At 34.3% G+C, this 27,095-nt stretch overlaps 2 protein-coding genes and 1 non-coding gene across 5 annotated transcripts in view; 2 read left to right on the top strand and 1 right to left on the bottom strand.

The window, feature by feature from the left end:
* Positions 1–27,095, top strand: part of CNOT2 (CCR4-NOT transcription complex subunit 2) — a 116,040-nt gene that overhangs the window by 33,056 nt on the left and 55,889 nt on the right. For 2 of the 3 annotated variants that reach the window (XM_055327953.1, XM_055327956.1), the window contains exon 2: positions 11,055–11,127. In XM_055327953.1, coding sequence (XP_055183928.1) covers positions 11,055–11,127 — 73 coding nt within the window. Of the gene's footprint in view, positions 1–10,984; positions 11,128–27,095 lie in introns of all 3 variants that reach the window. The other variant, XM_055327954.1, reaches the window with a different exon arrangement.
* On the top strand, positions 3,263–3,474 carry LOC129511366 (60S ribosomal protein L38-like). Its single transcript, XM_055327957.1, is given in 2 exon segments — positions 3,263–3,317; positions 3,320–3,474. Coding segments are annotated over 2 exon segments (210 nt in total).
* LOC129512237 (small nucleolar RNA SNORA18) lies at positions 21,799–21,930 on the bottom strand. Its single transcript, XR_008664980.1, has one exon. It is a non-coding gene; the product is annotated as a small nucleolar RNA SNORA18 (small nucleolar RNA).

Consider the following 27,095-nt stretch of genomic DNA (forward strand, 5'->3'; position numbering starts at 1 on the left):
AAGACATGGATTCAAGTCATCTGGACATGAACTCAAATTCTGGGCTTGTTACTTCTAGTTAACTTACTATTAGTGCTTGACCTTATTCTTAGTTTGTTTTTTCATCTGTACAAAAGGAATAGTAATATTTACCTTATGGTAAGGATTCTAAGGATTGAAGGAAATTACACAGGTAAGGTATTTAGTGCACAGTGCTAATACTTGGCAAATGATAGGTAATATTATATTTCTGGGAAGGAGTGTTAAGATTGTGGACATATTTTTAAATCCTAAAGATAAGGGGTGCCTGTGTGCCTCAGTTAAGTGTCTGGCTGGCTCAGGTCATGATCTCAAGGCCCTGGGATGGAGCCCCTCTTCCAGCACCCTGCTCAGTGGTAGGGGGTGGTGGTGGTGGTGGTGATGGTGCTGCTTGTCCCTCTGCCCCTCCCCCCAGTTGTGTTCTCACTCTCTCAAATAAAATCTAAAAAAATAAATAAAAATAAAACCTAAGTACTGGTTTCCCCTGCTTTCTGAAAGTAGAGCATTCTTAAGAAACCTAAGTGAAACAACATAAAGCAAGGAAACAATTACTTTTTCCTACAAATGAAAATCCTCTTTGGATTTCTTTCAGTTAGCAAAAACAGATACTAATGTAGGTCTTTTGTAAAACCAAAATAGAATAATACAATCTTTCAGATAGTGAGGGGAACCTGTACTGACTGTTAGAAATTTCTTCTAACAAAGAAGTTTTATTGTAATGTTTGCATCTACTTTCTTGTATTAGCCACTCCTGAACTTAAGAATGAGTGTATTTCAATCAAAGACATCTTTATAAAACATTGTAAAGATTAATGTTTGGGCACCTGGATGGCTCAATGCTTTCCCATCTCCCTTTGGCTCAGGGCGTGATCCTGGGGTCCTGGGATCAAGCCCCACATCAGGCTCCCCACAGGGAGCCTGCTTCTCCCTCTGCCTGTGTCTCTGCCTCTCTCTGCGTCTCTAATGAATAAATAAATAAAATCTTAAAAAATAATTTATGTTTAAGACCTACCATTAGTTGTCTGAGGCAAGGAAAGGGCACGTTGGCATGCAAAGGAAATGAATAATTCTCTTACACTACCTTTAATTTACGGTGTTTTGTTTTTGCTCAGTACTTAATGCTGAGATGAAAACTTGAATTTCACTTTTCTGTACCTTCTTAACCCTGATAACCGTAACCTTGGCTGTACATTAGAATCCTCGGAAGCACTTTCAAAAGCACTAATGACCAGGTTACATTCCTGCTCAATTAATGAAAGTAGGGGCAAGGGAGGAGGAGACATTAGGATTAAAAAAAAAAAATCCCCAGGTGATTTTATTTGCATCCTGTGATAAAAGACAGTATAAATCTTTTAGCCTATTTCTGTTCTCAATAATATACTCACTTTTCTTTTCTTCCTCTGTGTTCGTGCCCTTGACAGTCACGTATCAGGCCTCTGAAGAGCACCTTTGGCCATTCCCTTGCCCATCACACAAAAAGATAGTGTACAATTTGCCTCTTTTGTATAAAAACTAAACTTTGAAGGGTTTGGGAAGTAAGTGTTTATGTAGTTAGTGTTCACTATTATGTTATTTTTTTTATATGGGCAGCTATAATTTTCTGCTTTTTTAATAAGCTTTATTTCTTTTATGAAAACTGGAAAAAGAATGTTTTGAGTCTTAAAAATATATATAATAGGTTTGTTAGATTTATGTCAAGAGCAGCTTTTTAAAACTTACTTATTTATTAAAGATTTTATTTACTATTCATGAGACACCCAGAGAGAAAGAGGCAAAGTTGCAGGCAGAGGGAGAAGCAGGCTCCCTGTGGGGAGCCTGATGTGGGATTCAATCTCAGGATCCCAGGGTCACACCCTGAGCTGAAGGAAGATGCTTAACCACTGAGCCACCCAGGTGCCCCTTAACTTTTTTCAAAAAATGTTTTATTTGAGAGAGAGAGAGCGAGAGCGTGTGCATGCGCTCAGCGACGGAGGGCAGAGGGAGAGAGAATCTCAAGGAGCCTTCATGCTGAGTGGGAAGCCCAGCGTGAGGCTATATCCCAGGACTCTGAGATCATGAACTAAGCTAAAATCAAGAGCTGGCTGCTCAGCTGACTGCACCACCCAGACTCCCCTTAGGAGCAACTTTTTATAAGAAGCCACATGATTTCCCTTTATCACTTGGTTATCCTTTTTTTTTTTTTTTCCGGAGATAATTTAGTAAGCCTCATCAGTTCCTATGAATTAGGGAGGTCTAAGCAGTGGATATGAGCTGGTAGTTTTTGATATCGCGTTATCACTAGAGTCAACAACTTGTATAAATTATTAAGAAGAAATGTATATTACCTATAAAAATTTTTAGTGTAGTAGAGTTGCAGTCTTTAGATTTCTGGTTCACATATGGTATTTTTAATTGCTGATGACCCTACAGCCATTCTACGAGGCAGAGTAGGGAGTCGTTATGTATTTTAAGGGGTTTTAATTATAGATTATAACTTCGGCAAGTTTCTTTGTTGAATTAATAGAACTAGTGTGTCTGTTCCACAGTAGGTTGTGAGGCTAATATGACTTGGTCTTTTTTTTTTCTTTTAATATTTTATTTATTTATGAGAGACACAGAGAGGCAGAGATACAGGCAGAGGGAGAAGCAGGCTCCTCCAGGGGATCCCGGGACTCTGGGGTCACGCCCTGAGCCAAAGGCAGATGCTCATGCACTGTGCCACCCAGGTGTCCCATGACTTGGTCTTATTTTAGAGGGACTGCTTTGGCAAAAGCTACTTCAATCCTCAAGACCTTTGTGGATTTTTAGCTAATTATAATGAAATATAAAACATTAATTGTAATACTTTTTAAGCTCTAAACCAGCAGAAAATTAGTAAGTACTAATAGTTTGACCATTTACACATACGATTGGTCAGGTAATTCAAACAACAGTTACTTCAATGAGGTTTTATGTATCATAAAGCTGGTTTACAAACTTAAGTGATCATAGTCATGAGCTAGATTGTGTAGATCTTACCTTCCTGTGAAGAAATTGAATCACTCAGAGGTTAAACAACTTTTGTGCAAATGTGTGTAAGTTTTCAGGTCGCAGGAAGATTAGAAGGCCCTTGATTGTCTTAAGTTTGGACTTAAATTTCATTTAAGCCTAAAATAAATTAGGAGGTTTTGATTCCCAAGCTTGCGGTTCAAAAATTATGGAACTGCTTTTCTCTTCTCCCTTCTTGCCGCTTGCTGTGCCGGCCTGCCCGGTACCCCCCATAGCCATGCCTCGCAAAATCGAGAAAATCAAGGACATTTTGCTCATGGCCAGGTGAAAGGACCCCAATCCGTCAAGATCAAGAAGAATAAGGATAATGTGAAGTTTAAAGTTCAATGTAGCCAATATCTTTATACTTTGGTCATCACAAATAAAGAGAAGGCAGAGAAACTCAAGCAGTCTCTGCCCCCAGGTTTGGCAGTGAAGGAGCTGAAATGAACCTGGCCCGCTGATTTGAACTATTAAAATTTTAAAAATTCAAAAAAAAATTATGGAGCTTTAGTCATTTAAATTTAATGGGACTGTCTTTATGGTATTTTATTTTGTTTGGGACTTTTAGGACTTGGTAGTAGAAAATTCTTATCTTGTAGAAAATTCTTATCTTGAGATGCTGAGTGTTTTAGATGATTTACTGATTTTCTACTTGTAATAAATTCTGCATATCAGGTGGCCAGAATCCTCCTTGGAATATATGTGAGAAACCTACACAGATATTTAGAAGTATAGTGCATCAGGAAGGCTACCACTACAGAAAATAGAAGACATACCAAATTGATTTACAAAATATGAAATTACGACAACCAGGAAGTAGATTGATTTCAAGGGAGTAGTGTTAATTCACTTTTATTTGTTTTTCTTTGTAAATATAGGCAGCTTTTCATTTTACATGATAATTATAGACCCATGAAACCTGTATTACTAAAACATTCAGAAAAACTATTTTTAGGTAATGTGGCAATTTTCCTAGGCTCAGTTTGATCTGAAACTGAAATTCTTTTTTTACTTATTTCTGTTTTATCTGCCCCTGTTTCTTTTATGTACCACAAGTCATCAACTCAGAACATTAAAAAACATCCATGTAATTGAACCAAAAATTAGTTAGAAAATAAGTTCATAACATTTTATATGTACAATTACCTATTTACAAGAAGTTTCTTGACATAGTTCTTTAATTTGAAAAACCCTAAGGTTTTCAGGGTAATGGCTAAATGTACTTACTCCAGCTTTTATTGAACTCCAGTGAAATTGGTCCCATCTGGCAGTCTGTTTTAATTAATAGCCAACCTGGAATATAATGTCTCCTTAAATAAACAAACAGACAAACTAAGCCTGTCCAACTGGTTTAACCATCTTAACCTGACCAAATTCACATGATAGTTGAAAAGTTGAGTTGTTTTAGGTGTAATTCCTGAACTCCTTAGGTACTTGAGGCCAGAGAGAGAAATTGATTAAGCTAATACTAGAATTCAGATTTTCTGGCTCTTGTTCCATTTAAGAACAGTATAGGATGATTTCATATCCTGAGTTTAATAGAACACAGAGAATAAAGCTGATAACTTTTCACTCTCTGATAAAATATATTCTAGGGATTTTACTCATGATCAGTGATTTCTTGTTTTGAGAAATTTTTTTGAGAGAAAAATTGCGGTTTAGCTATCATTTATTCTGGATATTACATGCTTTATTTTTATTAGGCTCTGATTTAGGATGAATAGCCTACTTGTTTTTTTTCTCATACTAAGATTTGGTTTTTATTTTCCCCGTTAGTTGCTTCTTGTCAGATTTTAAGAGATTGCATGACTATTTTAAGGGTTTCTAGCACAGAAAAGGGAGATGTAAAATGTTTATCCTTTAGCATTTATACTGGTGTATCTAATAATTTATTCTAAAAGTGTCTTGAGTTTGAGAGTTTTTGCATATGAGTAGACATTAGTGATACAGATGTGTTACAGAGATTACTGTGCATTCCTGACATTTAATTCTGTTACCAGTCTGCTAAAAAGATTAGAGATAAACTTATTCAACTTAGTTGCAAATTTTCAGTAAAATTTGGAGCCTTTTAAAAATTAGGTTTTACATTGTTAAAAAATCTTTTAAATACCGTTTTATCAAGTTTATGTTTTAAAAATTTGACATACCTGTTAATCACCTGGCTTTTTATCAACTTTTAATTTATTTTCGTATGACCTATAACATACCGGTGAAATGATCTATTCTGTAAGAATCTGAACAATTACTGTATTTAAAATATATTTTATAATTGAGAACAAACATAGGATAGAGATGTTTCTGACTCTAGTACTGCATAGTTTATTCTAATAGTGAGAAACGTGGTTCCCACCAACCCGTCTATTTTACTTCATGTTTATCTGCAGTATTCATGCATAGCAGTTTCAGAATTATTAACCCATAGCTCTGTGATGAATCACTTTACCAATAGAATACATTATTTATGTAGAATGTTCTTTTTCTCTCTTACAGTTAGCAGTCAAAGCACCATTTTCCAGAGTTCCTTAGGTCAGCACATTTCCCATACCCTCTTTAGTGTGGCCATAGCATACATTTATAATACTATTAGTCTTTTTTTCAGGTCTGCATTTCTAACCTCCCAGTTTATTTTTAAAATTTGCATACATTCAAGTTCACTTTTTATGCTGTGAAGTTCTGTGAATTTTAACACATGCGTAGCATCATGTATCTACTACTTCAGTGCTATATGGAATAGTTCCATCTCTTTAAAAGTTTCCCTGTGTGTCCCCCTTTGTAGTCATTCACTTCTCCCACCCCTTTCTTATCCGCTACAAACCACTGATCTATTTTCTGTCCTTGTAGTTTTGCCTTTCCAGAATGTCATATGAATGGAAACATGTAATACAGTCTTTTTGGTTTGTATTATTTCCTTTAGCAAATACATTTAGATTTGTGTTACATGAATTAAATTAATAGCTTGTTCTTTTTTATTGTTGAGTGGAATTTTATTGTACAGATATACCATTTTGTCCATTCATCTTTTGAAAGGATGTCTTCATTGGTAAGAACATTCATGAACAGATTTTCACATAAAAATAAGTTTTTAGTCCACTTTGGTAAATACCCAGGGTCACAGTTGCTGGGTTGCTTGGTAAGTCTATGTTTAACTTTATAAGAAACTGCCAAACTCTTCCAAAGTGACTGTATTTGTCTTCATTTTTGAAGGGTATTTTAGCTGGATTTAGAATTCTTAGTTGATAGATTTTTTTTTCTTTCTGTAGTTAAAAATGTTGACCCACTCTTCCCTGCTTTGCATTGGTGCTAATGAGAAGTCTCATGTTACTCCTTTGTGTTTCTTTTTTTTTCTCTCTCTGTGTATGTACTTTCCCTCTGCTTTACGATTTCTCTTCCACTGTTTCTCAGCAACTTGACTTTTAAAACGTGAGGGGTTTGTTGTTCTTTTTGGAGGTTGTTGAATTTCTTGAATCTATGAGTATAGCTTTCATCAGATGTAGGAAAAATGCGGCCTTTGTTTTCTATCCTTTCCTCTCTTTCACTCTTTCTGGGACACTACTTAACATTAATGTTGGGCTGCTTGATATTGCCCAATAGTTCACTGTCTAACTTGATATTGTCTAACATTTCATTGTCCCACAGTTCCTTTTTTTTCTCACTGTGTTTAGATTTTTTTTTTTGATTGCTAGCTGTGGTTTCAATTCATTAAACTTTATTTTTTTAAGATTCTATTTATTCATGAGAGACCGAGAGAGAGAGAGAGAGAGAGAGAGAGAGAGAGAGAGAGGCAGACACACAACACAGGCAGAGGGAGAAGCAGGCTCCATGCAGGCAGCCCAATGTGGGACTCAATCCCAGGACCCCAGAATCGCACCCTGAGCCGAAGGCAGATGAGCCACCCAGGTGTCCCAATTCATTAAACTTTAAAGTTTAGAAAAGACTGCCGTTAATCTTACCCAGTGCATGTTTAATTACAGATACTGAATTTTTATTTCTAGAGGATCAGTTTGAGCCTCTTAAAAAATCTTTTTAACTTTCAAATAATTATTAACATATAAGAAGGTGCAAAAATAGTACAGAGAAATCCCATACGACCATCACCTGTCTTCCAGTGGTGTCATAACTATAGTGCATTATTGAAACCAGAAATTAACACACAGTATAATTAGGCTACAAGTCTACCTTAGATTTCACCAGTTTTGCAAGCTCACACTTTTTTTGGTTGTGTCTTTTTCATTCTGGTCGTATTTTAGAAAATGTGAAGAGAGAGTCCTATAACCACCACAAGCAAGATGTAAACGTTTTCTGTCACCATAAATTCCTTTGCATTGCCAACTTCTGTGTTTTCCATGCCCTTGTATTTCTCTTATTGTATTCATAGTTTTCTTTATCTTCTTGAAGTATGGGATGTATTTACAGTGTCTGGTTTAATCTCTTTCTCTACTAATTGTATCACTTGTTATCACTGCCGTTCTCATCACTTATATTTCACATAGTTTGGGGATATATTTCCTGCTTCTATGCATGACTGGTAATTTTTGGTTGGATGCCAGACATTAAATTTTATATTATTTAATGCTGGGAGTGTGTTGTATTATTTTAAATATTGTTGGAGTTTGTTCTGGGTTACAGTTAAGGCAGTTGGAAGTAGTTTCATCTTTTGAGGCTGGTTTTAACTTTGTTAGTGCTAGTCCAGAACATCCTTAGTCTAAAGCTTATTTGGTTTTATTGCTCATGCATTTATTAGCTTCTAAATTCTATTCAGTACTCCTTGTGTTAAAACTGTCCTACTCCTGTTGACTGCAATGTGAGTTCTTGTAGAGGCTTTTTAGGTTTAGTAGTTTTTTTTTTTTTAATTCAGTAGTTTTTTTTCACATACATATACAGATAATTACTCAGCTAAAACCTTGAAGGCAATCTGTCTTCAGATCTTTGAAGCTCTTTCTCACAGCTTCCTTCTCTTCATTCACCCTGCAAATTCTAGCTGTCTTGTTATCTCCCCTAACTCTGGATTCTTTTCCTTTAACTCCCCGAAACCATTAGGCTTTGATTGGTACTGCCTTTCCCCTCCCTGTGTTTTGGCGTCGTGCTTCCACAGACAGTGGGGCTTATTACTTCATTTGGTGTTTTTCTTGATGATATGTGTCCTGAAATGTGTCCATTGTCTGAAAGTCATTGCTTTATATGTTTTATCTAATTTTCTAGCTGTTTAAGGCAGGAGGATAAATACAGTCTGTTTTTCCATCTTGGAAGGCATCCTGCCTTATAGAAAATTTCACTGTAGTTTTGTATTTATTTGTCTTTTCTGACTTTTGAATATTTAGGACTTTGTAGGAAAACCAATGTGTAAAACTTAAATGAATGTAGGCAGGTAGTGGGCATATTTTCCCATATTTGTTCCTTTTTTCACATACTCTTACATATATACCTATATCCTCTTTGATTTGTTGTGCATTAATTCCCGATGAGTATCAACGCAATCTATTACTGAATATGTTTATTAAATACAAGATAATGGTGACAGATGTTAGCTCTTTGTGATTACCTAGAAGAAAATTGAATGCCTTCATTCCTTTTTCCCTTTGTTTACCAAAAGGAGATGATGTCTGAGTTATTTGTCAGTATAGAATATTGATTCATATATTGCTTAGAGCATATAGTGACTGTTGACTGAAACCTGAGACATGAAATACTAGAAGTTATCCTGAGAAGGAGAAACAAAAGAAACAAGAACAAGTTTTCCCATTGTACTAAAATTCATAGTATTCCAAAGTTAAACTTTTTCTTTTAGCTGGTAAGTTTAAAGATTAAATAATAACCTCTATTTTTATTAAGCTATTTTTTTAGCATGTAAAGTCCTAATTGTTTTTTATAATCTATACCGTTAGATTGTGCTTAGATACATTAAATTACATTGAAAATTGCCTTGCCTGATTTTAGATTTCTAACATCTTTTGATGAAACTGGCATAATGTGAAGGTAATGTATGCACTTCAGTTTAAACATAACTAATTTAATAAGGGAACATTTTTACCGTGTAAGAAAAAACTGAAGTTTTACATTATTATCCACTAAATTCAGAGTTGTCGTGAGTAGATTAATGGTTAAGGCAAGTGCTGTTTTAAATTACTAATTTTATAAAACACTAACATTAAAGTGAGATTATTGTTTTTTTTAGGGGATGCATAATTTAGTTTCACTATCATTTTGTAACAATCATGAAAATTTCATTTGGAGTTGAATGTGTGTCACTTACCTATTCTTGGACATCAGTTCACTTGATAATTTGTTTTATGGATAACCTGTTTCCTTGACAGATGGTAAAGCTTACATTTATGGCAGTAAATATACTTATGGTTTAAAAATCCTTTCTCTTTTATTTTTGAGAGAGACATAATATCAGTGGTATATATAAATTGGTAATGAACAATTAACATTTTGGCCTGGAGCCAAGGTATCTTAAAGTATTTCAGCCAAACATACAACATAAACATAAGGTGGTCAAAATTAAGTAAAAGTATAGCACTCACTAACTTTGTATTTGTGATAAAACATAAAACCAGAGATGAAATACAGATTTTCATTATGTGGATTCTTTTTAAAACTTAAATGTAATATTTTCAATGATTTATTTTCATTGAAAATGTTTTCTATCCTTATTAGATTGCTTTTTAGAGGTAATCTGTGTGTGTGTGTGCGTGCGCGCGCGCGCGTGTTTTGGTTGTTTTAATAAAAAAACTGATTCAGGGATCCCTGGGTGGCGCAGTGGTTTAGCGCCTGCCTTTGGCCCAGGGCGCGATCCTGGAGACCCGGGATCGAATCCCACGTCGGGCTCCCGGTGCATGGAGCCTGCTTCTCCCTCTGCCTGTGTCTCTGCCTCTCTCTCTCTCTGTGTAACTATCATAAATAAATAAAAAAAAATTTAAAAAATATATATTTAAAAAAAACTGATTCATACTTATTATGAATTTAAATTAGAGGTTTTTATTATCCTCTCCCAAAGTAAATTTCCTATGATGTTAAATGATTGCTCTATGATTTTTAGTGGTTAGCAGCTATTATTATATTAACTTAATTGGTATACTTATTACTTTCTTAGGGTAAAACTTGGATGGAAGACATTGGTCTTGAAAAGATTATATTTACAAATTCTTTATAGATAGCACTTTTGAATTTTTTCTTTCATTTTCAATTTATATTTTTGAATTAGCATCTCTAGGGACTATTACTCTGCTTCAGTGTTTTGTTTTGCTTTGCTTTGCTTTTCGTACCTGAGATACACAGTGCCTCATCATTTTGGATTTACTTATGTGTTCAGGTTAAGAAATGAGCTCCATAATTTTTCTGCTTTAATGTTAAAAAAAAAAATCTATTAGAGCATGTGTAAAATTGTCAGATTGAAGGACAGAGGCATCCAGAAGGTTGGCATGTGTTGCTACTCTTCCTTGGAGCAAATTTTAGTAGAAAATTGAATTAAGTTCACATCTGTTAATCATCCTGACAATATATGATGTATTCCAGTCTTATGGCATAGGAATAAACTGAATGAATAACAGCTGTATAAACGAGCATTTGGAGGAAAATGATTTGAAATTACATGACTGGATCTAAATTAATTGGATATTTCTAGGATTAATAGAATATTGAAAAGAAAAAATATGTGAGTTGAGGGCTGAACTTTTTTGTCAGGTTTTTTATTCATTGTGTCTTCCTTGTGTGTGAGGTCTGGCAGACAGTTTTAATTGGAGAGAGAAGTGGGAGGGAAGACTTTTTTATATTTAACAATTTCTCAGATAAAGCATCTGCCACTCAAACTTTCCCTAGGTGGTTAAGAAAAGGATCAGTTATGATAATAAAAAAGGACTTTTTGTTTGTTTTCTGTGTATCATATTGGATATTTTTGTTACTGTTCATATATTTACATGTTAGTAATTTTGACGGCTTTTGGATAATTCCACTCTAGAGGGAGAACTGGTGGGCGGTCCTTCCTGTGACACGACCCTTGAGTGACAGTTCTATTTGATTGCCTCCAGTACTGTGAGGAAAGGACACGACTCTATGGTGAGGACTGATGGACATACATTATCTGAGAAAAGAAACTACCAGGTAAGATCAGTTTTTTTTTTCCTTTTTCTCTATTGTTCATATAGCTTGCATTGAACTGTTTAATGTGTTATATTTAACTGACACCAGCAGATTGGATACACTTAAGTCTGAAAAATTTGGCTTATAGTTTAAAATATGTGTGTTGGCTTTGACAGTTGACATAGTTGGGAACATTTTTCAAAATAAATCATGCTTGTGATAAATGTATATTCTTCTAATGTCAAAACATAACTTTTAGTGCTTTATGTCTATTTCAAAACTTAGATTACCTGATACACAATGGTTCCAAGCTAGTAGTCCATAAAACAAAGTGCTGATTACTTTTACATGTATTATTCTTAGAAGACTAAACCTGAACTCTTAGACTATATTCAGGGTAATAGAGCAACACAGAAGTGTAGATAAAACTGATTAAAATATAAAGGAAATAGAAATGCAAATCTCAGGGTGCTCAGAGACCCAAATTCTATTGAATTTTTCATTAGCTTGCTATCCTTATAATGCTAGATTTCTTGTTTTGCCAATTAGTTGGTTAATAATATCCATTCCCTATGTAGTATGTAATGATGCTGAAAGGATGATTGAAGTATAATATTCCTTTCTATCTTAGGTTTTAAAAGAAGGTGAATTTTAAAGATAGTGATATGAAATAGTGATTTAAAAAACATTTTTTAAATTCAATTTTTTCTAAGAAAATCTCCCTTTTTTATTTGGTGTAATAACTTATTACCAAATTATGCAGTGGCTCAGAATACAGAATGGTTCAAAGCTCAAGTAGGAATAAGCTTTAGGTTTTCTGCACTGATACATATTCAACTTGCCTCAGACCCTTTCACCTACCAGTTTCCTTCCCTCTAGACTGTTGAAGGCAGTCTTTGACACTAACCATTTATCTGCTAATTATTTATTTTAGCCCAGTTAATCTTATCTTCCCTCAAATTGGAAAAATAAGTAGTGGAAAAAGTTGTGAATGGATCTTGATGGTGTTAATAGCAAAGAGAGCCTTTGATTAGAAGATTTAGTTCTGGTTCGGGCACTGTGCCTAATAAAAATAGTGTCAAATTATCCTTCCTTTCACTTGATGTCTAAAGTTTCTTGCCAGTGTTATGATTTTAATAAGCCACAGCTGTGGCTTTGCAAAATCAGTTCTCTCTACCTTTTCTATTCAGAGTTCTCAGAGACTAGACCAGCATGGCCTTTGCTAATTTTCTTACTTGCTGTAGCTCCTCCTGCCTCACAACCACTTCCAATTACCTTGACTCATAGGATTTTAATTGGTCATACTACGTGGCCTGTTGTATCTTTTGATAGGTTCTGCTAAATTATTTTAAGAATATTGAGATTCTAGGCTATGTGGCTTTTTTGGTGCTCATAGTCAAGTTTGTAGTGTTTAAGTATAGGACTTTTTTATGATTACACGGTATAGTTAATTTACTTCATAGAATCATCTTAATACAGAATTCCAAAATTTAAGAAAGGAATAAAATGAAAAAGAAAAGAGAAAGTAATAAAATGAAATTATATATACACATGAAGAGATTCCCTAATTCCTACTCATTCTATTCTAAAAAGACTCTGTTGTTACATTATTTACAAACAATCTGGGCTCTTTACTTACCTGAAAAAAATCTGGGTTAGCATTTTTCTGGCTGAAAATATTTTTCCCTTTTTCTCTTTTGTTTTTACTTAGTGACACTTAGTGCATGTTGAAATTATTCTTGGAAACATTTGTTTAAATTTCCATTGTAAAATTAATTTATTTTTGAAGCTTTTCCCAAAAAGTACATGTATAAAAATAAAATTTCCCATCTGATGTTGATACATATACTAAAAGCATATGGTAAATTCAAAGGAATATTACATTACTTTTATTTTTATGGGTAGCACTAAAAGTTTGTGTATGCTGAGATGACAGGATTTGGGTTTTTAAAAATTCCATTTTGAGGAATTTTGTTTTTCATGGGTGAAGTAGGATTCTTTCTACCGATGTTTGCACTCTATTTTACTTTATCTTATTTTATTTATTTTTGAAGATTTTATTTATTTATTCATGAGAGGCACAGAGAGAGAGGCAGAGACACAGGCCGAGGGAGAAGCAGGCTCCCAGTGGGGAGGTTGATGGCGGGACTGGATCCCAGGACCCTGGGATCACAACCCAAGCTGAAGGTAGACGCTCAAACACTGAGATACCCAGGTGTCCTGCATTCATTTTATTTTTTGAGGGTTTTTGTTTTTGAAGGGCACTTGATGTCTTATAGTGATATATAAGCATCCTGATATAGTAATAGGCTAGTTTAATTCTCATTTCCTAAAAGACCTGATTAAAGCCATAGGAACTTAGTTTAAGAATATGCATTCCCTCACCTTTGTGCTAAACACTAGTGACTTTTATTTTTTTATCGTCATATTACTTTATTTTATTTTTTATTTTTTATTTATTCATGATAGACATAGAGAGAGAGGCAGAGACACAGGCAGAGGGAGAAGCAGGCTCCATGCTGGGACCCCGACACAGGACTCGATCCCGGGACTCCAGGATCGCGCCCTGGGCCAAAGGCAGGCGCTAAACCGCTGAGCCACCCAGGGATCTCCACTAGTGACTTTTAAATGGGTGTTGGTTGAAGTATTCATTTTTATGCTGGTATTTACTTTATTTCATTTCTTTCTATAAATTTAAGCCCAGTTAAGTTTTTGGAGTTTGAATAGAGGAGTTTATTTGTTTAGACCGCTGTATTAGGTCAGGTAAGAATTTAATTATTTAAATGATTCATTGCTCATTCTCTTTTGGAAGGATTGTCAGGCTTTTTCCCGGGAAATATAACTAGTATTTTTTTGCTAGTATTTTCTTCCTTTAATTTACACTAATTTACTTCAGCTGTAAGTATGTGCAAATCTAACCATGGGTTAATTACTAATTTAACTCATCAGTGGCTTTCCCCATCTTTTATAATAAAACCAAGCTCCTGACATTATGTTGTATTTCCACATTCTGACCCCAACATCCTTTTATCCTTCCAGTGTCTCTCCTCTGACTCCCTAGTATGAATTTTTTTTTCCAATTAGGTATATAAAACTTATTTAATTTCTTACTATATACTTTTACACTTTAAAGCCTTTATTTGTTGTAGTCCCTCTTCATGTAATGCCTCACTTTGTTTATGTGAATTAGGTATCAGTACTCCTAGAAGCCATTCTCTGATGAGCTCAGTGCTCCTTTTCCTTGCTCTCATAGCCTTAATACTTCTAGTTTAGTGTTGACCATAATACATGGTAGTTATCTGTTTATTTGTCCTTGTCCTCCTGTAGACCTGTATTAATATTGTATGCACTAGTCATTGTGGCTACTTAAATTTAAATTCATTTGAATTAAAATTGAAAAATTTAGTATCTCAGTTGCATTAACCACATTTCACATGCCTAACAGCTACATTCTATTAATGGCTACCATATCAGTGCAGATGTAGAACTTTTCTGTCATTGCAGAAAATTGTGTTGGACAGTGCTACTGTATGTTACAAGCTTCTTGAAAATTGGGGCCATGTTTTTTTGTTTTGGTACTACCAATACCTACCATGGTTTTGGTTAAATAATAGGTGTTTAATGCATGTTTTTTCAGTAAAATTCAATAAAACAAGGAAATAAGTGAAAGGAAGAAATTGTAGTGTGTGCTGAGTAACATACTACTGATATTTCCAAGATTTTTACGTGTTACTTCAAATGGGACTTTTATTACATGAGGTCATTTATCATGTTGTTTAAGTTCAGTGTTATCTATAAATTGGATCTACTGCATCCCAGTCCATATGTTCCTGAAGAAATAAATACCTTACAATCTAAAATGCTACATTAACTTTGTGAAATACAACACGCCACATAAGGAAGGCAGTGATTGTATTGCCATTTCCTCCCTCCCCCTGTCGTTAAATACTTTATTTCCTTTTTATTAATTTTTTTAAATCTCGGAAGTTATAGAGGTGCATTGCAAAAACTCTGAAAAATAAGAAATGTAAAACAGAATGTGAAAGTTTACCTTAATTGTTTAGTGTTTGTATCTTTTCAGATCTTTTCTAATGACTATGTAGGTGAAAATGTAATTTGTTGTCTTCGTTTTTAACAAATATGCATTTTTCTGCAGCTTGCATATTGTACTTAATGGGGAAGTTTGCGTGTGCCACCCGTCCCCTGCCTCCTTCCCACAAGTAATCACTAGTTTGAATTTTGTATTTGCTTTTTATTTTTATACTTTTGTTATATGTGTGTGTGTTTCAATACATACAGGCACATCTTTCTTTATGTGTTAGGTGGTAATTTTGGGGAAAGTGGTACTGTATATTTCATTATTTCAAAGAGGGGGGGAAAACTTCTAGCCCCCCAGAACAATTTCCCAGATAGTGCTAAAAACTCAATACTTATCTGATAATTCACCCAAGTATTTCTGCATAATATAAAGCATTTAAAAAACAAGTTGCCTAGTTATTTTTAACACATACAGACGCATCAGTAGATAGGTTCCTATTCGGTTTGCAAGGCAGTTATACAGTACTATTTACAAATTACATTTTTTATCTTTTGTACTTCAATAAAAATGTAGATAAGGAATGAAATGCCTATATTTCTTATTCGAAGTTACATTTTATTGAAAATGTATGTCTTTCTGTTGTCAATACATCTCACAACATGTTATCTAAGACTCATAGTGTAACATAGTAGCTTATAACTATTAATTATTGGTTACCTTCTAGTATGTTTGAAAACAGCACCAACATTAAAGCATTGTAGAATTTGTAATAGGTTAATGTATGTTAAAGATACATAATATAAAGAACACTTAGTATAATAAACAAGAAATTAAAAAAAATGGGTACTTAGCTATTGAAGAGTTGTCAGGTGTCATCATTGTTGCTGTTTGTTGTTGGGTTAAGGTAAAGAGGTAGCTGAGGAAGGAATTAGTTGAAAAACATGTCTGAAACCAATAAACTGGCTCACAGCTTATTCTTTTTTCTCTCTTGAAACGCTTGTAAACAAAAGGCTGTAACCTATTGTCTATAGCCAGAGATGAAGCAAGGGGATAGAAAAAAACCTCAAAATGAATGACTGTTAAGTTCACTTACAGTTACACAAAGAGGTTGCTCTTACATTTTTGAATGTGATGCTTCTGCTTATGTCATGATCACATTATCAACATTAGAAGTCCTTTAGACTCCATGACCTAAATATTTTCTTAATAGATTTTGACATTTATTTGTTATGTTTGGCTTCTCTCTCTCTCTCTCTTTTTTTTTTTTTTCTTCTCTGGCCAACCAAGAACATAAAGTTAAATGAATTCCCAAGGTACTCATCGGTTGGCTCATTATTACAGAACAGTAATAATGTTAGCCTTTCTTTAATTGCATTATATTTTCTGGTACTTCTTTTCTTCATCTTCTGAAATCATCAGATGACGTGATTTCTTTCTACAAAGCAAGTCTCACCAAGAGACATGGTTTATGGCACCCCTGGTGTCTTGGTAACTTTTTCACAGTGTCCCTAGTCCAAAAGAGGGAACCAACAGCTCTGTTCAGTTACTAGTTCTAAGCCATTTATAGTAGTTAGAATGGAATCTGACAGATACTGCTAGGTTTCCCCAAGATTTAAAATACCTGACAACATTCCTGTATTTACTGTGGTACTTCTTTTGAGAATGTAGGCCTTAGGTTTTACACATGAAGTACTATGTTCCCTTTCAGAAAAGTATTTTCATTTTCATTTAAGTAGTTTGCTTTAATCATAATACAGAATCATTAAACAGAAAGTTAAAACATTAGTGCAGATATTTCTGTGAATCAGAAAAAATATAGAAGTTGGCAAAATTTTTTTTAAAAATGAACTCTTAGGCCTTTCTTAGATTCCGGAATGATTGCATCTATGATGGCAGCTTAGTTTTTTATTTTATTTTATTTATTTTATTTTATTTTATTTTATTTTATTTTATTTTATTTTATTTTATTTTATTTTATTTATATTTTTTAAATTTTTTTTTAAGATTTTATTTATTCATGAGAAACGGAGAGGGAGGCAGAGATATAGGCAGAGGGAGAAGCACGCTCCATGAAAGGAGCTGGATGTGGTGTGGGACTCAATCCCGGGTCTCCAAGATCACACCCTGGGCTGAAGGCGGCACTAAACCGCTTGAGCTGCCCGCGCTTAGTTTTTTAAATCTTTCTGAATTTCCACATCAAAATAGGTAGTAAATATAATTTACTACTATTTACTTATTGTCTAGTATATACTAGATAGTAAAACCAAACCCATGAAAACATTTGTAACAGAACTTGGTTGTGAGATATCACCACGAACCCCCAAATATAAACAAATGAGAACTAACCAAAAGAACCTACATATATCACTTTTAGTGCATAAGAAAGTAGAAAGAAGTATTGAGGTGTCTGGCCAGAATAGAGGTATCTCAAAAGTAGTGAACAACCAGCTTGAAAATGATTAAGTGTGATTGTCCAATTTGAAAGTGGGAGAGATTTTGCCTACTATATTATATATTAGATCCATGTAGAGGACTTGTGTTCTACAGTAACTTCAGCAGCCTTGCTCTGTGAACTCTCAAGACTGGCCTACCAGTGCTCCCTTCCAGGACCCTGCTGAGAAGTTTCTGGAATGGAATCACAATCGAACAGGATAGAGACAACAACATAGATGAGGAAAGAGAACCTCCAATAAAAATGATAGAGGATGGATGCTTGGGTGGCTCAGTGGTTTGAGCATCTGCCTTCAGCTTGGGTCGTGATCCCAGGGTCCTGGGATCCAGTCCCACATCGGGCTCCCCACAGGGAGCCTGCTTCTTCCTCTGCCTATGTCTCTGTTTCTCTCTGTGTCTCTCATGAATAAATAAAATAAGGTCTCAGAAAACAAAAACCAGAAAATCTTAGAAAACAAGTCATTGTATTTTTAAACATCACATGAAGATAACAGAAGAGGGAGCTTTATGAAGTTAGAACAGTTTTTTGAACCAAGCCATATTTTTAAAATTTAGGAAAATTAAATTCACAAAAGATCTTTCAGGAGTATTTTTAGGAGTGTTTTTACTTGTTTTGAGTCCTCTCAACAGTGTTCATATTGATCTGATGTTTGGTGCCAAAGTTTTAATTTTTTTAAAGAATTTATGGAGGTTTGTGAAATATTTCTCTATTGAAATCAAGTAAATGAAGATATTCTCTTATTATCTTTTTAAAGATTTTTTTGACTTTAATATTTACATTCAATCTATCTGAAATTGATTTTTGTTTATACTGTAAGGAGTCCAATTCCCTTTCCTTGGCATATAGATAATTAGCATCATGTAGTAGTGATATTTTTCTGCCTTCCTCAACTAATTAACAGGACTACTCTACTTTAAATCAAGTTATTTTATATTCATGGGCCTGTTTTTTAAATCCCTATTCTGTTACTTTGATGTGTTTGCCTACACCTGCACTAGTACTGAATTTTAATTACTGTACCTTTGTGCTAAATCTTGATGTCTGTCTTTCTTTTCATCTTGGTCTTCCTGAGTGTCTTGACTTTGTTTTGTTGTTCAATGATGAATTTATTATATATATATAACATTGAATTTATAAGCGGGATTTCATTGACTTCATTTTTACTTGGGGAAGAATTGATATGTTTATGATATTCTTCCTCTCCTGAATTCTTATTCAGGTCGTCTGTATTTTCTTTCAGTAAAGTTTTGTTGTATTTTTTTGTTTTTGTTTTGTTGTATTTTTAATACTGAACCCACAAATCTTTGATTAGACTTATGTACACAGTTTTGTTGCTTTTTTGATAAATGGTATTTTTAAAATTATACTTTATAGGTGTTATTGTGTTGACATACTGTTAACTTTTTTAATTGATTATTGTCTCAATGTTACTAAACTCTTTATTATAATTTATCTGTAGGTTCTTTGGGGATTTTCATATAAATAAACATCTGGAAATTACAGTTTTGATATTTTCATAATTTTTACAGCTTGAGTTTCTTTTCTGAATTAATACTTCTCATACATTGTTGCCTAGAAGTGTTAATAATAGAAATCTTTCTCTTGTCACTTGTCCTAAAAGCTTAAGTTGTCACCCATAAATATGATATTTGATGCAGTATTTTTTTTTAAAGGTTTTATTTATTTATTCATAGACATGCAGAGAGAGAGAGAGGCAGAGACACAGGCAGAGGGAGAAGCAGGCTCCATGCAGGGAGCCTGATGTGGGACTCCATCCAGGGTCTCCAGATCACGCCCTGGGCTGCAGGCGGTGCTAAACCGCTGCGCCACCGGGGCTGCCCTGATGCAGTATTTTTGATAGATACACTTTATCAGGATAAAGAAATTTTTTTCCCCTCTGGAACATAGCACCTTTTTTCATTTTTAAGGTTGTGAGCATAACTCTTTTCTCCTTATTTGTCAGTCTTGCTGGAGATTTGTAGTTTTACTAGGAATTTTTAGCTGTTATTTTTATTTTTTATACTCATTTTATATTCATTAATCTTTATTATTTTTTACTTCTTAGGATTTATTTTAATGTCTGTTAATCTTAAATTTGTTTTAATTTTTCAAACCTATGAGATTTTTCGAGTTATCTTTCTGTTAACTGATTTCTCACATAATTCCACTGTAGCTAGAGTGTGGTTAGAACGATATCACTTACTTGTTTACGAACTTGAACAAAATGCATATTGACCAATTGATGGGTGTATTGCCTGTGTTTCTCTTCACTAGATCCTCTTTGTTTTTTGTTTTTTTTTTTTTAAATTTTTTAAATTTTTATTTATTTATGATAGTCACAGAGAGAGAGAGAGAGGCAGAGACACAGGCAGAGGGAGAAGCAGGCTCCATGCACCCGAAGCCCGATGTGGGATTCGATCCCGGGTCTCCAGGATCGCGCCCTGGGCCAAAGGCAGGCGCCAAACCGCTGCGCCACCCAGGGATCCCTAGATCCTCTTTGTTAATCTTGTGTCTGTTATCTTCTTTACCCACATATTTACCAATTATTATTCACATATTATCATTATTCATTCCTTTCTTTAGATCTGTGTTCTATCATATCCTCTTCTATTTGATTATACATTCCTATATTTAATGTGTGGTAAATCGAGCAATTGGAAGTTAGTACAGATCATTTTAATGTCTTTTGTTTTTGCTGGTTCTCCTTATGGTACTTTGTTTCCTTGTGGTGGGTGTGTGTGTTAAGTTATTGTTTCATGTTTCTTAGAACTCTGGGAATTTGTTGAAGACTAGGTGGAAGGACATTTTTCCCAAGGGAATTTGATTTGTGTTTGCTTCTGCTGATGTCTAAGGGACTACCAATCCAGGACCAATTAAAAATAAAATGTTAGCTTAGGTTGCAGTCCATGTTTAAGTATTGGGAGTTCAGGCTGTTTTATGGCTGTAGATTCTAAGGAGAGCTTTCCTATACCCCTTTCTGCCTAACGTCAAAATCATGACATTCAAGTGCCTTCTTTACTAAGGGGTATTATAATTAGGATGCACCCTTTTAAGGTGCTGATTTATGGGAAGGTCTTTAAACACCTTTTCTACCTGGAGCAAATTTCCCTTTGGGGATATAAACTTGTGGCTTCTCTACACTCCAGCTTTTACTTTGTTTTGGGGTGCTGAATTTCCCTTTCTCCCTCCTTCCCAACCTCCCAGGCTCAACAATTCATTTAAAAATGAAAATGTAATCTCTGTGTTAGTTTTCAGTGATACCTGTGTACCTGCATTTGAGAATAATGCCTGGCATATGCTCAGTATTTATTGTTTGGCTGAATCAATATTTCATGGGGCATTTTTTAGTTGGTTTTGAGTGGAACATTTTGTTTTTTTGTTTATAGTATACTTTAGTACTAGAAACACATCTTAATCATTTTGTAGGTTTCAGCTGAAATTTCACTCCTTAGGTAAGCATTTCCTTGCTTCTGTTACATAGTCTCATTGTTCATTGTAATTAGAGGGGGGTAGTATTATTTCTATTTTTTATCGTCATCCATAGTTGAAAAAGTTTGATAGTTTTTCCCCTTCACATTCTTTATTTCTTTCTGTCCCTTATTTCTCTTCTCTCCTTATACCTGTTTTTCTTCCTTCCCTTTTTTGCCTGCCTCCTTCACTTCCCTTTTCCTTCTTTCCCTTTTTTATAGTGTCATTTTTCTTCTACTTGAAGACTTTTTAAATTTTTTTAATTATGTGTCATCTAGGCAAAATTATTTAAAGTCATTAAATTTTCATTTAAGGAATTTCACATGTTGTGGTTCCTTCCACAGACTATCCATCTTGGTTCCACCAAAGCTTGAGTCGTAAGCTCCAGTGTAGCTCTTTTAACAACTTTTACTTAAGTCCCAGTTGTCATGCCCATTAGTCCACAGTTCTTTTAGTTGGGCTTCTTTGATCTCTACTTAAATATGGACGTACTGATGACCTACAAATTTCCAACTGTAATCTTTGGGCCCAGTTTCATTAAGCAGTTTATTTTAGGGCCACTTTTAGGGTCAGAGTAGATGGATATGCTTGGTTGTCAATTTCAGACACCTTGTATATGTGTCAGTTCAAACTGTATTCACTCCTAACACACCCTAGAAAAGTACATACAGATCTTAGGATATACCAGTTCCTAAGATTAAAAAAAAAATGACTGTTAGATCTTGTATAGTATATCTATCCAGTAGTTCTTTCCTACAGATCTAACAAATAGTTGTGGACTTAAAACAAAACACATATTTATTCCATGAAGTGTTTCAAAGAATGTGGGTCTACAAGATTAAGACCCATCAGGATATACCTTAAATAAAAAACATTTTTCCATTGCATTTCTGATGGTGATGAATTCTTTTACATTTTATATGTCTGAAAAAGTCTTTATTTCATCTTCATTTTTGAAAGTTTTGTTGTTTTTGCTGGGTGTGGAATTCAAGATTGACAGGGTTTTTTGCTTTGTTTTTAGTATTTTAAAGATTTTGCTTTACTGTCTTCCAACTTAGATTATTTCTGACAAAAAATCTGTTATTCTTTAATCCTCTTTACATAATGTATCTTCTTCTCTCTGGCTACCATTAAGATTTTTTTTAATCACCTGTTTTACACTTTTTTTCTTTTTTTAAGATTTTATTTGAGAGTGAGAGCAGGAATGGTGGGGAGGGGCAGAGGAAGTGGGAGAAGCAGACTCCCTTCTCCATTCTAGGACCCTGAGATCATGACCTGAGCTGAAGGCAGACTCTTAATTGGCTGAGCCACCCAAGTACCCCTGATGTTATACATCTTGATTATGATGTATCTTGGTATAATTTTCTTCATGACTCTTGTGTTTGAGATTTATTGAACCTCTTGAATTTATGTTTATAGAGTTTTTACCAAATTTGGGGAATTTTTTATTCACTATTTCTTTAAATATTTATTCTATCTCTGTTATACTTTGGGGATTCACTTCAAATTGTCCCACAGCTTACTGATGTTTTAAATTCTTTTCTTTCCTCTGTGTTTTATTTTGGATAATTTTTATTGCTGTTTTCAAGTTCAGTAATTTTTTTTTCCTTTACCATGGCAGTTATTCTAACTTTTACATACAAAATGTAGTTATAATAATAACTGTTTCAGTGTTATTGCCTATTTATTCTATCCTATGTATCCTTTTCGATTTTTTTCTATTGATTTCTTCCCCATTACTTAGGTATTTTATTTTACTGCTTGTTTGAATGCCTAGTAATTTTTGTTTGGATGCCAGTCCTGGGAAATTTTACCTTTTCAGGCCTGTATAGTTGGTTTTTTGGTTAATATTCTTGAGCTTCCTTGGGGACAAAATTTAGTTACTTAGAAGCTGCTTGAGCCCTTTTTTTCTTTTAATCTTAAGGGGTTTTTTGTTTTTATTTTTGTTTTCCAAGGAACACTAGTAGCCTTTAGCCTAGGGCTAATTTTTCCAAACTACTGAGACTGTATTCTTCTGAGTACTCTACACAGTGCCATGTGAATTATATTTTAGTACTCTGACTTGTGGAAACAGCCCCATGTAAGTCCTGGAGTTTCCATTGTCTCTTTTTCCAGCGTCTGGCAGTTTGCTTTGTGCATATGTTGGTCAGTACTTAGCTGAAGACTCAAGAGGAACCTTGTTCAGATATCTATAACTCTTTTTCTTTGCAGCTGTCTTCTGTCTGGTGCTCTAGACTTTTTACTGTAGCTCCCTTGGCCTACCTAGACTCTGAGCTATACTTCCTCAATTCATGAAGATTTTTAAGTTCCACCAGGACTCCCTCCCCCTGCAGTGCAGCCCAGGAACTCCTCTAGTGTATTAGCAAGGGCAGTTGTAGGGCTCACATCAATTCTTTTCTTCTCTTTAGGGGTTATTGTCTTGAACTGCCTTATGCCCTATGTCTGAAAACCATTTCTTAATGTATTTTGTCCTTTTTTAAAGTTTCGGGTTAGGCAGGAGGGCAGGTTGTTCTTACTAATACATCTTGGTTAGAAGTACAAATCATAAGATTTCATTTTTTAAAAATTATGTTTTGGTTGAGAAGAGAGATGAGAAACCATTTCTGATAAAGAGAAAAGGCTTCTGTGTCCATATTCAGTTAAGGCTTGAATATTTTCTATTGTGTAAGACACTATGTTGTGTGTAATACACAAATATATCGTTAGACCTGTTCTCAGCACTTAAGGTCATTTTGGAAAGACACATAAAAGAGTATGGGTCAGTAAATATTTTACAGTTCATATATGTAGTCATCATAGCTCATGATTCTCTTTAACCTAAACAGTTGCATGATTTCCCTTGAATTCCCTTCCTCAAGATCTCCTAGAATCTAATAGACCCGTAAAAACAGTAGCCATTTTTCTCAACTGAGGTAATAATTTTACTAGTATTCCTAATGACATCAGTGTTGTTTGTGAAAGGCAAGGAAAAACTGGTAAAGTCCAAGGTTGGAGAAGATTGAAGAAACATAAAACTAAATGTAATGTGGATCCTGGAACAGAAAAAAGCTATTAGTGGAAAAACTGGTGAAATCTGTATGAAGTTGTTTATAGTTTTGGTACTTGTACTATGGTCTTTTAAGATGTTGCCACTAGGGGGAAGTGGGGCATATGGGAACTTGATACTATTTTTGCAAGTAATCTGTAAATCTAAAATTATTTACAAATAACAAATTTGTAAAACATGGGGACAGTGTTTGTGGACAGAGCTTATTACTATGTAGTTAAATTAGTCTTTTTGTTGAGGAGGTACCTCATTTGATTGTGGGTGACATTCATTTCTCTTGAGCAGTTTCAATTTTCCATAGAAGATACATAGTTTCAAAGGCATGACAGAGGTGGTTCTTACATTTTCATTCATAGCATTCTGTAAGCAAGTTAAGGGAAGAAAGAGGAGGATTGATTTTACAGTTACAAATGTAAGTCTTCATCTTTCAGGTTTCAGGTCCATGCTGCACCCTTCACCTGCACTTTGGCTAAGTACCAAGATTTAGAGCCTATGTACTTCATTTTTTTCTGGAGAACAAACCTTTGATCTTACTGGAGTCACAAGGAGTCGATGTTCTCCATGATAGCTGTGATAGGGAAACATCCTTGATCTGTCTAGAGTCTGTAGATTCCACCCTTCTGTGCTCAATTTGAGGTAAAAGTAATCATCTTATACAGGTTTTGCTATGATTGAGTTTTTATATGGATACATACATATCCATTTTATATGGATACATACATATAAATGTGCCTGTGTAACATGTATACACACATATATACACACACACAGTACTTTGAAGAGTATTTAATTATTAGTGCTTAATTTGTAGCAGGCCCACTTTATGAGACTGTTCAGGCAGTGCACTGTTTGGCTAACTCCAAAGAGTGCATATTCCCATGGATTACAGTGCAACCCAGTGGCTCTAAGTAGTATAATTCTTCTAGTGGGATTTTCTGATACAAAGGAGTCATGTCTCATAATATTGAACCATAAATCTGAAATACTCTCAAAACAACTTTTTAAAAAAGGAAATCTAACTTGAGAAACAAATTAAGGAAATGGAAATTTTTTAATCTCCCAGTTCTTTTCTGGTGCTTCTCATAGTATGGCACTTGAACCCCTGAAGGTTTCTGGCAGTCTATTAGGTATTTTGGAAGTGGTTGTCAATTTCAGTGGGAAAAGGCATACAACAGTTTTATTCATATATGTTTCAGATATGTAAAGAACATTAATTTTCAACATAATTCCATTAGCTTTAAAAATAATTGTGTGTCATGAAATTTTTGCCCTGTGCTGTAAGCAATGCATTGATCAGTTTGTGTCAAATAACACTCATGTAATGGCATGCATGGAGTAAGATGAGGGCACATTCATGCCCTACTCTGTAGGGCAGTGTTCCAGATCCTAAGGAGACAAGCAAACAAAAAGACAAAAACTTCTGTCCTCACGGGACAAAAATTTCTGACATTTTAGAGCATAGGGAGGCATTAAAGTAATAAAATACAATATAAATTACATGTTGATAATGTGGAGAAAAAATATTAAAATAAGAAAGGAGATAGAGAGTGCCTAAGGGGTTGGGGGAAAAAGTAGTGTAATTTTCAATAGATAAGGAAGTCCTCACTAAGATGACTCAGTACCTTTAATTGAGTGGGGTAAGAAACCATATAGATCTATATGTAGGGGAAAAGCCTTCCTGGAGAATAGAAATGCAAAGGCCTTGGAGATTGGAGTGGGCGGCAGGGGGTACTGTGGCAGGAACACGATAAGAGAAGTGGAAATGGTAGGAGATTTAGAAGTAAAAGTAACTTAAATAATACTTTGGAAGCTGTTGTAAATGTGTTTTCACGTCTATTCCCTTTGATTTGTAATGTTCCTTTATTTCTGAGCATCAAATGGATAAAGTAAGAGTTGAAATGTGATATCTAGCACATAGTAGATGCCTACTGAATGTTTATTGCATTAATTTATATGGCGAGGTGTTTAGAAGTATTTTAAAGATCCTGTGTTCCCTTGGTGATGGAATGCTTTTCATTTTTAACTACTTCATGTAACAATTTTTCTGATACTCTTCTATATTTAGAATACAATTTCAAAATATTTGCCACTTTCAGTAATATTTGTTATTGAATAGATGTTATCTTTGAATAATTTAAACATCTATTTTTATTAGCCTTAGTATTCATAATGGAATCTAGCTTTCTCTGAATCAATAATTCACTTAGTATTATAAAACAAAAATTCACATTTTTATAAAAGTAAATAAATCACATTTAAGTTCTATATTTAGATTGATTTCTTTAAAAATCTTTTCATTTTTCTCTTTATCATTTAGTTTGTTTCAAGTTATTTTAATTGAAGGGTCCTTATTTGTTTTTATCAGAGTGGAACACTTTTTTTAAAATTCCTTTTTTTTTTTTTCCTTTAATTAGACTTGTTTTGTGGCCTAATATGTGTGATCTATTCTGGAGAATGTTCCATGTGCACTTGAAAAGAATGTGTATTCTGTTTTAGGATGGAATGTTCTCAATCATTTCCTCCCAAGGAATATACTTACACCAGAAGTTATCCCTGGTTTTCAAAAAGTTCATTGGTCCATTTTTAGGAATTTAAGTACATCCATGTAGTCTCTGTCATTCTGCTGGTTGATGGTGTTAATATACATGAGAGTCTAAGATTTAATGTTGAATGCTTAGGAGAACAAGACAAGGTATACAAGGAGTGGATAGGCAAAGTATTTTAACATACTATCTTAGATGATTTCATGATTGCCAGGTAAGCCCTGTCCTTTCATTTTCTGAAAAAAGTGTGCAAGTTTATAGAAAGCTTTTGCCCGCTGTCCTTTTTTTGATTCATACTTTCAGTCAGTCTGAGAGATGATTCTGGGGTTGGGAATAATGAAGATGTGAACAGGGAGTCATAATGTTGAAACTGGACATTCAGATCTTTATAGCATGATTTCCTTATTTTTCAAAGAGCAGAAGAATCCCATCGTTTATCAT

The sequence above is a fragment of the Nyctereutes procyonoides genome, unplaced genomic scaffold (assembly GCF_905146905.1).
Source record: "Nyctereutes procyonoides isolate TBG_1078 unplaced genomic scaffold, NYPRO_anot_genome, whole genome shotgun sequence".
NCBI classification, from domain to species: Eukaryota; Metazoa; Chordata; class Mammalia; order Carnivora; family Canidae; genus Nyctereutes; species Nyctereutes procyonoides.